This window comes from Vidua macroura, chromosome 5 (assembly GCF_024509145.1).
Source record: "Vidua macroura isolate BioBank_ID:100142 chromosome 5, ASM2450914v1, whole genome shotgun sequence".
NCBI classification, from domain to species: Eukaryota; Metazoa; Chordata; class Aves; order Passeriformes; family Viduidae; genus Vidua; species Vidua macroura.
In genome coordinates, this window is record NC_071575.1 from 16,864,260 (window position 1) to 16,879,554 (window position 15,295).

The 15,295-nt window shown below is 37.2% G+C and overlaps 1 protein-coding gene across 5 annotated transcripts in view; it reads left to right on the forward strand.

Annotated features, from left to right (window-relative positions):
- CNOT4 (CCR4-NOT transcription complex subunit 4) overlaps window positions 1–15,295 on the forward strand; it is a 75,213-nt gene that overhangs the window by 44,053 nt on the left and 15,865 nt on the right. For 2 of the 5 annotated variants that reach the window (XM_053977735.1, XM_053977734.1), the window contains exons 7-11: window positions 4,212–4,345; window positions 8,248–8,403; window positions 10,968–11,025; window positions 11,484–11,733; window positions 13,562–14,059. In XM_053977735.1, coding sequence (XP_053833710.1) covers window positions 4,212–4,345; window positions 8,248–8,403; window positions 10,968–11,025; window positions 11,484–11,733; window positions 13,562–14,059 — 1,096 coding nt within the window. The remainder of the gene's footprint in view (window positions 1–4,211; window positions 4,346–8,247; window positions 8,404–10,967; window positions 11,026–11,483; window positions 11,734–13,561; window positions 14,060–15,295) is intronic. The other 3 variants (XM_053977733.1, XM_053977736.1, XM_053977732.1) reach the window with 2 other exon arrangements.

Here is a 15,295-nt window from a genome sequence, read left to right on the forward strand (position 1 = left end):
AACGAAGTTAGTTCAGATCTGGGTTTTATTGTAAAATTGGTGTGAGTGGACAGTTATCATGGATTGACTCCTGTGCTGTGACTGACCATGCTGTCTGAATCCCAGTAACCCTCCTAGACTGTGAAGTGTTTAGAAACCATTTGCAAATAAAACATTGAGGGTTACTATAATAGCACCTAAAAAACGATGCTGGGTTTTTTTTTAGTGTCTCAACATCAAAATGCTTATTGTCTAGGGTAGGGAACCAAGTAAATGGATAGCTCTGCTGTCTCAAATGTGGTGCATTCTGAAGTCTTTTGATCTGTTTCCATCCTTCTACATGAGGTGTGGTAAAGCTGTTAAACTCAAGTATGCCAACCTTGCATCCATGCTGTCATTTTTGCATGTGGTCGGTCCATGAAGCAGAGGGTCCCCAATCTTAGTGCCAGTGCAAATTTTGTTCTAGTAGAATTTTTTTATGTGTTAGGCTGATGTAAGCTGGAGAACAAAGAAGAATGTCTATATATATTAAATACTTTCCACAAATTATTTATGAGGATTTCAGCAGATAACTGCAATAGAAGGAGAAATTCAAGGACAAACCAGGCTGCCTTCCCTGTATGTTTTCCTGTGTTTCTCCCACCACCTAGATATGTTACATATACATGTTTGAGGGTATCTTCCCATCTAGACTCTTTAGTTTTTTATAGACCTGTCAGCCATGAATTTATTTAATCCATTTTGAACCTGTCGATACTTTAGTCTTTTGTAGCAGCAAGCCCCAGAAATTCATTAGTTGTTTTGTAAAGTGCTTTCTTTTGCCTGTGTTAAACTGCGAACTAGTTAGTTTTGTCAAGTGTCCCTTAATCTTAGCTTCATAGTGCTTGCTGAAAGCAAAACTCCTTATTCACTTTACTCATTGCCTTTGTGATATGGCAAAACTTGATCTAGTCTGTCCCAGGTTTCTCTCCAAATCATAGTTTCTGGTCTTTTAAATTCTTTTTAAAGCAGTTGCTCCATTTCTGCAGTGTCTGTTGCCCTTTTCTATGTTTTCTAGCTGTGTCCTCCTTGAGATGGAGAGTTCAGATGCATGATGTGTGGGAAGCCAAATTTAATTTATCAGTTTTCAGTCCGTTATATGTAGTGTGATACATGCTTTATAATTTTGTTTTAGTTTATTTGAAGTGGCCTTCTTAGTGATGCCCAGCACATCTTTTGTGGCTAGTGCATAATCGACTAACAGTTTCAGAGGTCTGTTGGCAGTAACCTCAGCATCTTCTTTCCTGAGCTGTAACAGCCAGTCCACAGATCAGGAGTGGGTTACTATGGTCTAGACTGCTTTGCCCTTCTTGTGTCATCTGACGTGTCCTTGGTGAAGCTTATTTGCCACCATTTGCTTGTTTGCCAATTTCTCTGGGATTCCTTTGGAGCTCCTCATTATCAGTGGGGCAGTTTATTACCCAAAAGGCTTGATACTGTCAGCAAAGAACTTGCTTTTAAGTCCTTTCTCATGCATGCTGATGGTTGCGTAGAACTGATGCCAGTCATCAGTCCTCATTGCTTGCTTCTGCATCCTAAGGCTTATACTTTGAACCATCTTCAATTCACACTCTCTTCTGTGGCAGTTTAATAAATAATTAGTGTGAAACCTTATCAAAAACTTCTTCTTTTAAAGTTTTGTGGAGCCTCTCTATGCTTACTGAATCTATGAAGAATTCATGTTAGTGAAACAGGGTTTCCCTTTACAAAAGTTACTCAGAGTCAATCCCACTGGCTTGTGTTTATCCCTCAACTTCTATTTTTAAAAATTACTGTTATTGTTTTTATTATTACCTTGTAATCTTTGGAAGGATGGAGGTTTATTTAGCAGCCTGTAGTTCACAGCATCTTTTCTATAGCCCTTCTTGTAGAAGTCAGTGGCAAACTGTCAATCCTCTGGCCTAACTGCTAGTTAAAATTGATAGGCTATGTATCTTGGTCAGGATTTAATTTTCATGTGTGAGTTTCTTCAGAGGTCTTGAGTGGATTTTACATCATCTTGGTGGCTTACATGAGTCTTCCTTCCTTGTTCCTTGTTGTATTGCTTAAACTTCTATTGAATTTCATATTGCTTTCTTAAAAGTAATTGGCAATTACACACCTGCTAAGTACACTGTTCTTTCGGTGTGCCAACTTTCCTGCATTTGTGTGTCAGTGACTTTCCAGGTCCATTTAATGAGATTGAATGTTCATTATTTCACACTTTGTATTTAAAAAAAAATTGTCAATGGATGAATTTGTATGCTAGATTAAATAATTATTAACAGTTCTAAATATAGTGGCAAACTAAAAAGAATTGGTAGAACTCCAGGAAGTCTAGGAAAGTGAAGATGGGAATTTGAGGTGGGTTCGAAATGCAAAGTTTGGCCTCTGGGTTGTCTGTTATAAATAAAATACAGTTACTGCAAGCTTCTATATAGGATTTTAATCTTGTTTCTTTCTTGCTTTTGTGTGGCAAGTAAATGAACTTAAGACTGACCTCTGATGTACCTGGCTGTGATATTCAGTCTTTAGTCACTGAAGCAATTTGAGAGATCCAGAGAGGTTTCTTCTTACTCAGCTGCTTAACATTGGCAAATTGTTAATTGTGCAAATCTGTGCATCAGCCTAGTTGCTGCAGTCATAGTAGATGGTAAAAGAAGCATTTCCAGGGTGCAGAATATCTCAAGGTTTGCATTTAGGTGAGCCATACTGTAGAACCACAATTTTTCCTACTATAGGTAGCAGCTTGAGTGTAGACACTGACAAAGTGGGTAAGATGATGCATACACCAGATGTTTCAATCCTTCTTGAGAGGTGTGTAAGTTGACTACATAAGGACACATTCAGGATCAATCGGTAATAGAGAATTGGAGGATTAAGTAGCAAAAGAATGGACTCATTGATAGGGTTCGACCTGAAGTATTCCACTGAGATATGCACTTGGCCTTCTACAGGCACCCATAAGTGAATGTAGTTTATCAACAGTACTATTTTTTTGTATTTTGTGTATTCATGTTTAATTAAAAAAAAAGAAAGTTATATTTTTCTTTTAGGTTGTAAAATTTTTCTAGGGGTACGTCCACATTGCCTGTGCATTAATTCCATTCTTGTTCCAACAAAATAGTATGGAATTAATTAATGTTGAAGAGTTAAATTTTATATGTACAAGTAGTGTGAGAGCTTCTAAATCAATACTGAAGATGTGATAGATAATAACTTTGGTGTTTTAGACTTAGGATTCAGAAGACCTGACCATAAATCTTGGCACTTATTTCCTTTGCTAGAGGACATCTTCTCGTATCTGGAAACAGTAGAGAGAAAAGCTATTGACAACTTCAAATTCACTGTTCTATTTTGTATCTTGATTCAACTATAACAATACTTAACTTGCAAGTAGTAATTCTTAGGTTGGAGTGTTGTAACAACCTACAAAAACCATGAATGCTCATCTTGAATTTCAGATGTTATTTTAAGTGTTGGGGGTAGGAGTAGATCTTGCTGGTTTTGTTTTTTATATTAAGCCACAGAATATTATCTGCAAGCTAAACTGAAAAATACTCTCTTCCTTCACTTGCCAGATTCTAGTACTCTGGAGTTGAATTGGACCTCCACAAATTTCTGAAAGCAAGAAATTGATCTCAATTGATTCAATTAGCTGAAAGAATATTTCAGTTATTAAAAAGAATGATTTATCAGTTACTGCTTAGAATATGCTGCTTGTCATGTCATGCACCTCAGCTGTTTTATTAAGCCAATATAAAATTACTTTCATTTTGGAAGAACTTTTTGTTTCAAAGGAACTGTTTGTTCTTCCATCTTCCGAAAAGCTTAGAATGGTTGAAATACGAAATGCAGACTGTCTTGGAGATGTCACTGTTTGTGATTTCTATGGTATATTTGTGAAGCTCTTGATTAGAATTGAGGAGCAATTTCTAATAAGGTTGTAGGCGCTTTTCTGCTTTAGAAGTCTCAAAAATTATAAATCGGTAGGTACATCCAAGTGATTTCTAGGCAAGCTTTAGAGCTGTTGAGATCACATCTGTGCTGAGAGTGAGCAGCACTGTTTTGAGTTTGACAGGAATGAGCTGATTAGTTGTAAAAGCTAAACTACTAAGCTTTGGGACATGTGTATTATATATATATTAAAGAAATTATAACTATAAATATATGTATATTATGCCAGCATTCATTGTGAGTTTCTCTTTCCTTAGGCGGGTAAGCACCAGGAATATGAACAGAAACTACTGCAAGAATTATACAAACTAAATCCCAACTTTCTCCAATTATCTACGGGTACAGTTGACAAGAACAAGAACAAAGTGACAGCACTGCAGAGGTACGATGCGTAAGTACTGATACTGGACTGCCTGGTTATTCCTTCTGGTTATTCCAAAGAAGACTTTTATTCCTGTTTGATCCCCCAAATTGCCTACTGTTTTTAGTAGCTATTATATGATAAAATCTGATAGGTTTGTTTTTCTGTGGAGAGACATATTGTTTAGGAGTGATATTCTCCAATTTAGAGTGTTCCCTCTGAAGCCGCTCCACATTCCTCCCCCTTGCCCTCCCCTGTACCAAGCAGGAGAGGAGAATTGGAGGCACAGAAGGTAAAGATCAGAACAATTTACTGGAAACAGCAGTGAGATAAGAAAACAGTAACAGCAGCAATACGAATGACAGAGGGTACAAGAAACAGTCCAATGATTGCTGACCCCACAGAATCCCCCAGCAGTACTGACCACTTCCTCTGCTAGGCTATGCTGCCCCATCAGAGAGCCCTTCCCCAGAAAATTAGTTAAGGTGGGTATGGAATTGATTGTCCTAGCCATGCCCCTTCCTGGCTACTGCAAAAATTAACCCTGTCCTGGCCAGAACCAGGACACATGCACTACTTTGTTCTAAAACTGAGTGTGTCTTAGGAAAGAAACATGTTTCTGCATTTGGATCAGTAGTTCAGAAGAAGGTATTCTGAAAGAAGACCTTGTATTTCATATTTGCAAAACCAAATGTATTTGTTAAAGACCAGATGTCTACTTTCTTGGTATGGTGTCATTATGAATGCAGTCTGGGTTTTTGTAACTGAGGTACCTTATAACCTGAATGTGGTTTTTTACATTATGATTTATAGTGCAGCCCATATATTTTTTACCATGTTGTAACTGCAGATATAAGTTATTATGGCTTGCTAAAATAATGTTCTGTTTATGTAGTTTGTTCAGTAAATTGTGAAAAGATTTCTGTCTATATGAGTTTATAGTCACACAAAGATAAATGAAAGTCTGAGGAAATTGTCCACTCAAATGTCATATGTAAGATAAAGAAATAAAAACTGTTGACAATTTTTTCCACTCCTTTTTGTAGGAGTTTGATAAAGGATATGGGCAGAGCGGAATGTGAAAGTTAGATTGCACTTGGTATGAAACTTGGCCTTGTATTCAGGGTTTGTGTTGTGTGCCAGTTCATGCACTACTGAATTTTTCAGACAATAGTTTGCCAGTGGCAGCATCACTGCACAGCCATCTAAGCAGGACAGTGGGTACTGTATCTAAAATACTATCAATGGGTCTTGAATGAGCAGAATACAATTCTGAGAGCTGGTATTCCAGCTGGTATACTGGGACTATTTTCTTTAATTTCTGGAGGCAGTTTCATTTGCACTTTGACTGCAAGTGGTCAGGGCTTCCAGAGGGATCTTTTTTCTTAAGGACAGAGCTGCTTCTTATTTCTCAGGCACTGGTTCAATATTGACTTCAGAGGTAAAGTGCAGCAAGCAATACACCACTTCTTGAACTTTCACATTGATTATTTTATGTTTGAAATCTGAACTAATTTTAATTTGAAACCTGATTAGATCCCAGCAAAATAAATTATACCACTGTGGGAAGAATGCCCTGTCTGAAACTGCAGCTAACTTTTATGCCTTTAGGAAGCAATTAGGAGTTGGAGCTTGGCCAGTCTGTGGTGCTAACATTTAGCACTTAGGGAAAAAATGGCATGTTACTCTAAAGGCAGCAAGTGGTAATTTCTGGCAGTAATTTCTCTTGTCAGTTGAACAGCATAATCATACTCTGTTCTTTGCTAATGCCTAGGTTCCACCTTTAGGATTGCAAAGTGAATTTCCTGCAGCTGGGATTTGGACGTGTTTCGTCGTAGCTTTTGCACTGATGAATGCACATTGTTCTTTCACAGTTTCTACCCAATTGGGTTCTCGTAGGATTCGTTGATACGATATTCATATTTCTAGCAGTTTGTCACAGCCTCTGACAACTCCGAAGTTGTTCTTGTGTTTCTGGGGTGCAGAATTTCTGCTTCATAACAGAATGGAACAGAAGTTGAGTTCTAAGTAGTGGATACTTAATTATAAATATCTAGTAGTAGAAAAGAGTTTGTTAAACTCTCATAAGTGTTGTTCTACAATTGATTTAATTTGAAAGGTCCTACTTGCAGACCTTTTCTTCCTGCTGAAGACAACTGTTAAAATCCCCTAGGGCCACTCTGTGTACTTGTCTCCTGCTATGTTACTTAATAGTCATGGTGACTGTGTTCTCTTAAAATTTGAGATATATTCCACATTTCAAATAGATCAAACTTTTTTTTAAATTTCTTGATGACATTTTTCTGAAGAAATGAAATGAATATTTTCTTATGCTACAAGAAGAGCTAATTGTTAAGCACATGCTGACCTTTTAGAGAACAGCCCTTCAGAGACATGCAGCCTGAAGTTAACTAAAACAAACAAAAAAAACCCCCACACGCATAAAACCTCCCACCTCAAAACACACACCAATTTGTTTCTCTTTCCCTTTTTCCTTGGATGCAAGGCTGACTTTTAACTGGCATTTTAAAGTTTTAGTATAGAGATAGCTTTGCACTGTAGTGAACATAAATTTGAATATTTAAAATAAATTGATTGACAGTTTTGATAATCTAGATTTCAGTTAATTTTTGTACTATGAGACTGTTAAATGACAGGTATTCTGCCTCTTTCTGTTCATTCCCTAATGTTCTGTATCTGATCAACTCATTGGCTCTAACTTAGTCCAAATGTGACCAAAGCCAAGATGAGATTTGTAGATCAGATCGAGGTACTCATCTATGTACATATTGTATACATAGTTGAGAAAAGATGGATACAGAATAGCAAATCTTAAAATACTGAGATTGAGGGGAGCTACTATTACTAATTTTATCTGAATAGAAGTAGGAAGCATTTGTCTTGTTATAAGCAGTTACTGAAATTTCCAGATTCTGACTGTGAAATTAGTAAATTGACCTAAAGATGTAAATGTTGGACCATGTAATAGGAATATACTAATGTAGGGGAGCATCTGGAAGGATATATATGTTAATGTTTTTTTTGATGAAAGCTGCTTTCTTATGAAGACAGGACTTGGACACTAAAACCAGATCCTTATAGAAGCAAATGAAAAGCTACAGGTAACCTAGAAGAACTTGAGAACACAAAAGATGATATTTTATAATAAGATTGCAGGATTGACAGACAACACTGTATTTGAATCCATTTGGTTATAGACTAGATTCCATTTTGCTTAAATTTGTACAGAATGTAGCTATTTACTTTGGGCTTTGAGTCTACTCGAACTTTTTCAGTTCTAATGTGTATTCAAAAATGAAATTTAATATTACTTTATAAAAGGGAAGTAATTATGGCTTTAGACTAGAAATGAAGGGAGCAGTAACTTGAACATTGTGTTTGGCTGGCTGGTCTCATGGTCTGTTAGTAAAGCTGTGGACTCCTCTGTAGGTGTAAAACATAAAACTTCATCTGTTGTGGCCGGGCTTGATAGGACCTGGAATATAAAACATATATTAAAAAAAGAATGACTTAGCTCATGACCTACAGAACTTAAAAGTTATGGGCTAAAGCAAGTAATTCTAAATGAGGTATGCATAGGTCTGGACACTTGAACTATTGATGGCATTTTTAATTTTTATTTACATTTTTTTCCTCTCAAATCAGCAAGTTTGGACTTTAGGATTGGCAAAGCAGCTATATATTCAGGAAAGAAAACAGAATTCCCTCTGGTTTTCTCTCTACCTATCCCACTATTTTTTTTTATGTCATCACCTTTTAAAATCTGAAAAATAATATCCAGATAAATCTATTCTTATGGATTGTCTGGCACAAAGATTTATTTCCCCAGTGTTTACAATTTTTAAAACACTTTCTTCATAACTTGAACTCTTCTATTTTTTTTTTTTTATTTTACTCTTGCCTTTTTCCAGACCCAACAGTAATAACAAAGATGCCTGGCCATCATTACAGAGTTCAAGTAAATCAGCCAACGGTTTAACAATGGAACACAGGAAAACGCCTCCTATATTAGAAAATGGCACAGACCCAGAACACATGACTCCAGATGGTGCAGACTCAGATTTCGGGTAATTGTGCTGCCTTTTGTACTTCAGATAGCTTGCTTTCTCTCTCACTGATTTGTGTGGAGGGAATGATTCTTCAGTCTCTCTGGTTGGAGAGCTGGATACAAATCCTGATCAGGTCACAAAAAGCTGGGCTTAGTGTAGCCCGTGTTAAAAAGGCTGATTGGCACACTGTGCAGGAGAACCCTAACATGAAGTTAGTAAGTGACAGTACAGGTAATGGCTGAGGGGAACAGAATAACCAGGGGATCAACAGCTTGTACAGCTGCACAGTCCCAGTCAGAGCTGAGCCCTTCCTTTTTTTCTATACAGAAGCTTCCACAAAAGTAGCACGCTATTTGCAGTACATCAGGAGGCTTGTTACTTGGAAAAGCTTCAGTAAAGGGAAGTTAAATGTTAGGGCTAAAACATCTGTCATTTCCTTCCAGTGGTGTGTTCCATAAAAACAACACAGAGGAAAGAGTTCCCCAATTACCACTCAGAGGGACAACAGGGCAGCAGGTTGAACTGAGGCTTCTTTGTGTAGAGGAAGTAATTCATCTGCTTATTGCCAGCCAACATTTTTTTCTTTTTTGATGCCCTTTTTGAGTAGAACTGGTAGAACTCTTCCACCTTATGCATCACTAGAAGTTACAATCTTAGTCTATAGTCATGCTATATTTGTTTTTTATGGACCCCTTTAGGTAATAAACATTAGGCTCATTCAGAGGTTGGATGGGAAAAAAGCAAGGTAAACCCAAATATTTCAAGCAGTGGTGCTGCTGGTTAGGTAGCCAGTCTTCATTTTAAATCAATATTGAACCAATGCATTAAAATGGAGAGTGCTGGAAGTGGTACCTTCTTGTTAGGCTAAATAGCAATCCAACTGAGGAGCAATCAGAGAGCCTGTGAATTGCATCTCAGTAGTGTTATGCAGTTATTTTTTTTCCTGAAAAGAATGTGTTTAATGTAAATAAAAATATTGTAGTCAATAGATAATGAGCCTTATTCATTCCTGAGGTCTGGAAGTCTATCTTGCAAATAAAGGCTCCTTAGGCAGGTTCAAGTATAATAGACATTTTTGTTGTTTAGATTGTCAGTAAAAGTTGTCTTACTCATAGCTTTGAAAACTGCAGTATGGTGAATGTTAGCTCTGTAGGAAAAGAATTTGACTGGAATATCAGCTCTTCAGTCAGAATTGATTGTGTAATGAAGAGTCTACAGCAGACTTCTGTGCTATAGGAATTTAGGAATTACTAACCAAAAGCAGTGTGTTTCAAATGGAAGAGCTTTATTCATGCTGTTGGATCACTAAGTAGAGAATATTTGTAAATCTTCACTGGAGTAACTCAGTGATTTTTCTTTTATAGTCATAAGTATCTCAGCTTAATTTATCTGTTTGAGATACTGACTCAATCAGTGCACTTTTTTCACAAAAAAAGGTATTGATGAATACTCTTACACAGTTTCTTTTAGAATGGAGAATTCGGCTGGGTTTCAATTACTCATTTTGGAGTGAGGGGAAAAATTACAAGTGGAAGAAATGAGTAGTTGACCTTACTATATGGCTGTATGCAGTAATTAAAGTTTGCAGCAACAAGGGCTGTTTGAATACAAGGTGTATCTAGAATCTGAAGTCTGCACCCAGATAAAAGAATTTGTTACATATATTTTTCAACATCATGACTGTAATTTAACTTGTATCACGTTGTGGCCTCTTAGTGCAACTGAAACTCATGTTTGTACTTCTGATGCTTGTTTGTAGAATTTGTGTATTGGCCTGTGCAGCCTGATGCTTGTGCATCTTTTCTCATGGGTAAATAAAAATGAGAGTACCTTGAAGTTGCAAAGCAAAGATTTTAGTATGAACTTCAATAATACCATTTCATTAGTGTGGTATTTAGCATTATTGGGGCAACTCACTGATGCCCATAAGAATCTTGAATCCTGAGATGTGCCATTTCAGCCAAGTCACCATAATTTGCAGTGAATGGCTTTCTGAGGTGGTTTTCTGCTGTATCTTACATTATGCTTATTTTTGACAGTTTTTTTATGCTATGTTCCCCTTCTGTCATCTCAAACCTCAGTCTTAAAGGCTGGTGGGAAGCTTAACCTGCCACCAAGACTAAATTGTTCATTTCATGTTTTATCTCTCCAGATTTATTTAGGATTTGTATGGAAACTGAAAATTAGCATGTTTGGAAAATAGATCTTTTCCAGTTTCTTTACAGTAGTATCGTAGATGGAACTGACTATTACAAAATACTGTCATAGTATAGAGTTCTAGGTTTTTGTATGGCATAGAGCTGCTATGAACATGTTCAGAACTTTTCTTTGTTCTTTAAGGCAGTCAGCAAGCAGAATGGAGAGTGATGAAAAGAAGTATTACAGCATATGACAAATTATTGGAATGCTTATGATTAAAAAAGCAGTCTCATAAAATATAAGTGGACTTTTTTCCTTCTTAATTCCTACTTTTAAATTTTTGTCTTAATTTTAAGTCTCTTCTTCCACTACAAAAGCAAATGTTGATTTTTCATGTTAAATACTTGAGTCTCTTACTGTCTTTTTCCCTCCCACTTTTGCAGCCCTATCGATAAACCTTCAGATTCCCTCAGTATAGGAAATGGTGACAGCTCTCAGCAGGTAAGACAAAAAGATAAGTGCTCTGAAAGTAACCAAGTGGGTTTGAGGACTCAGTGCAACTTGCAGTTGGAGAAGCAAGTATTTCCTGAAGTGTATCATAACTGGGCATTGGAATGGGCTCTCCCAGGAGGTGGTGGAGTCTCCGTCTCTGGAGGTGTTTAAGAAAAGATGGATGTGGCACTTAGTGCCATGGTCTAGTTGACAAGGTGGTGTTTAGTCATAGGTTGGACTCAATGATTCCAACGATCTTTTTCCACTCTAGTTGATTCTGTGATAATTTTAAACAGTTGAAAAATGCTATTGCTAAGTTGATTTTTTTGTTTGACCTTGTGCTGAGCTATATATTAACAAAACAAATTGTAGCCAGGAGCTTTGAGGAAACTTTTCATCTGAGTTAGTGAAGAATATTTAATATATAAACTCATGTCCTAATTTTTCTCTTTCTCTGTTGCTTGTAGATAACAAACAGTGACACACCTTCACCACCACCTGGTTTAACAAAACCCAATCCAGTTATACCCATCAGTTCATCTAATCACAGTGCACGGTCTCCTTTTGAAGGGGCTGTAACAGAATCACAGTCACTTTTCTCTGACAACTTCCGGCACCCTAACCCCATCCCTAGTGGGCTTCCTCCATTCCCCAGCTCTCCACAGACTTCGAGTGACTGGCCCACAGCCCCAGAACCACAGAGCCTCTTCACATCAGGTACATCCACAGGTTACATGGCTGGGTGTTGCTTGCTTTTGCAGTTGCTTAAAACTTGTACAGAGTTGTACAGAGCTTAAAACTCTGTAGAACCTAAAACTCTAGGACTTGTTCCATACTGTGTTTTCCCACCTTACAAATGGTTAAAATTTGTCACTTAACTGCAGATTAATTACACTGACCTAAGGGTTTCTTCTTAAATAAACTTTGCAGAGCTTTCAAGCTGCATGATTAAATTATCAGAGTGCTTTTTTTAGTTTTTCCTAGCAACATGCATAGGATATGACATGTATGGTTTAATATTTAGTGTTACATGTTTTTATTGAGAGGGGGGGAAAATACATGGTATCAGTATATTTTGATGTGATAATTTGTAATTCTAATATCAGAAGCTGTTGTGTAAAATTCAGAATTTTCTTAGTATCCTGCAAAGTTATCTGAAGGTGTCTCATCTTTCTCTTTGAGGTGAGATTCTATAAATTCAGACAAGTTATGTTAAATTTCATCAGCTGAAAGATACCTGTATTTTTCAGGTACTGTTCTATGAAATACCTTGTCATATGCACAAAACATTGTTTTAGTAATTGTATAGTCTTGGAAATGGTTAACAGTATTTAAGAGTTCACAGATAACTCTGAGGGAATTGTTAGAAAACTAAATGAAACAATATCAGTAAAAAATTGAATGTAAATAATATATAGTTAGTTTACTTAGTGATTAGTCATCTTTTGATGTTTATCTTGCTTCTGGATATTATAATTCTGTTTGTAAACAATATTTGTTACCGAGGACATTCCTTTCTGCTAAGGCACTCGGCACACCAATTTTGTGAGGATTAAGTAGCAGTGAGAGATAATTTCCAGGTAGTAGGGATCATAGTTAATATAAAGTGTATGGTTGTGGTTTAAATAACCACAGGACAAGTGGTTTAAACAACCAAAGGACTAGTTCTGGTTGGTCTAGCAACTCTTTATCATCATGGATTTTAGAGTGAAAATAGAAGTGTGGATTTCTTCTCTGAGAGGGTACTGAACCTTCTTACAGTGGCAGACCAGGTCCCTACCAGCAGAGGGAGTTAATGGTGCGAGTGATGCTACCCTGTACTTAGCAGGTTGCTTGACCACAATTTTGAGGAAAAATAATGAGAAGACAGACCAGAATTCATTGAATTTTAATAGCTAACTTAACACGATCATGAAACGAAGTAGTAACTGAAAATTAATACAAATTCTGATAACTTTTTTTGCAATACTGCCTCAAAATATTTAACAATATCTTGTAATGCAGTTCCCTTTTTTATCATTGTCTGTGTTTTTTGTGGGTTTTGTTTGTTGGTTTCAGTTTTGTTTACTGCTCTGAGGTTCTTCCTTTTGAGAGGACACATCCTGCTTATCTTTTTGCACAGCATTAATCGTGAAAGCAAAATATTGAACTGAGTAACAACCTTATTTATGCTCTGCTTGTTCATACTTCCATGAAGTGGTATGGAGTATAGAAGGTTCTAAACAAGTGGTCATTGGTCTCTTTCCACTTGGGACTATTCCTGAAAATACTTTCTGGACAAGGTTTTTCCATAGTTCAAGAACAGTGCAGTTATGCAGTAAAAATGTTATTTACTACTTCTAGCACTTCTCCTTTAGTAGAAGCCTATGACAGTTTGATCTGAAAATGACATTCTAAGCTGATGAATAAGGTGTCTTTGGGGAACATCTAAAGTAGTATTATATGGAGGATAAAAGACCTCAGTCAGATACACAGGCTGAAATTTTTTTATAGAAAAATTATTTATAATTCTTGTTCTAAATCCTGTTCCTTTCTTCTCCAACAGATACTATACCAGTATCCTCCTCCACAGACTGGCAAGCAGCTTTTGGGTTTGGTTCCTCCAAACAGCAAGAGGACGACTTAGGGTTTGATCCCTTTGACATCACCCGCAAAGCCTTAGCAGACCTGATTGAGAAGGAACTGTCAGTCCAAGACCAACCTTCCCTTTCACCTACATCTCTTCAGAACCCTACCCCACACACTACAACTGCCAAAGGGCCAGGTTCTGGATTCCTGCATCCTGCTGCACCCACAAATGCCAACTCTCTCAGTAGCACCTTTCCAGTCATGCCACAGAGGTTTCCACAGTTTCAACAGCATCGAGCAGTTTACAACTCCTTCAGTTTTCCAGGCCAAGCAGCTCGCTATCCTTGGATGGCCTTCCCACGCAATAGCATCATGCACTTGAACCACACAGCAAATCCCACCTCAAATAGTAATTTCTTGGACTTGAATCTCCCACCACAACACAGCACAGGTCTGGGAGGGATCCCTATATCAGGTAGGTGAATAGGGACAGCGGTGAAAATTATTTAATTCATGCTCTCAGCTTCTCTGAGTCAGAACAGGAAAAGGAAATAGCCAGCAACGAACAGTAGACTGTTACCTATTGACCGTCGTACTAGGTTATGAACAGAGGGAGGAATATTGTTTTAAATAGATCCTTTGTATTTAAAAAAAAAGTAACTGGATATTTAGCCTTGTAAATGTTGAGCTTTATAAGGAAGGTGGAGTATTGTGTGCCCGCTTAATTTTGTGCCAAAGCAGATTGGTATTTTGGCTCTTCAGTCTTGCCAGACTGGCTTTACTTGAGAATAGGCCCTGGAAGTGCATTGTGTCTTTCACGTTGGCATGCAGGTATTGACCAGCGTTCTTAAAGTCGTGCAAAACATTGCAATGATGGTAATTTGTGCCAGATGTCTTGGCTGGGTCGTTCCCTCTTGTGCATAACCAAATGGCTGCACAGTAAAACATTTAGTGCTGTTCATTTCTGTACTTCAGATGGCCTTAATATTATGCTAATCTTCACTAAATGGATGCTTGCAGTGTATGTAAGAGGATTCATCCTCATTCTGAGGGTTGTGATGTTGGAGAAAAATAAATGTGCAGTCAGGCCAGTTTAGGCTGCCCTGAGTAGATTAATAGGCTCTTGCATCAACCATTGCAACTAAGGAGCTAATTGTAACAATAATTGTCTTGATTAAAAATTTACTTCCGGGGTTTGAAGTTCTTTCATACTTTGAATTTAGCTTGTCCCAAACAAATTATCTTCTTTTAACAGGGGAAAAATTGTATTACATGAATAATGAACTGCAGGTAGAAAGTCTGTTAGCTCTTTGTAGCCTTGAGGTGGAGAAAACTGCTCCTTGAGATGTTGCCAGCATTATTTTCTTTTCATGGGTTTTAGAAGTACTAGCTTTACTATAAGAAAGTGACCTAGGAAAAAGTTTAGTGGCTTTTTTGGTGCTCTAGTACAATAACTAATTTTGGCTGTTACTTGGCTGTACTTTGTCCTCTTTGAAGGCTTGTTGTAGCTACTGTACTGTTGAAAGGTCTTCAGGCTGATTCAAGTATAAATATGGTCCATACTGCAAGTGCATGTAGTTAAAAACTCTTTACACTGGCAGTAGCAAAGTTTTAAGCCTAAAATGACTGATATTGGTTGCACCAAAAAAAAAAAAAAAGACCATTTCTGGCATGGAGTAACAAAGTACAGCATCCATAGCTGCACTGTTGC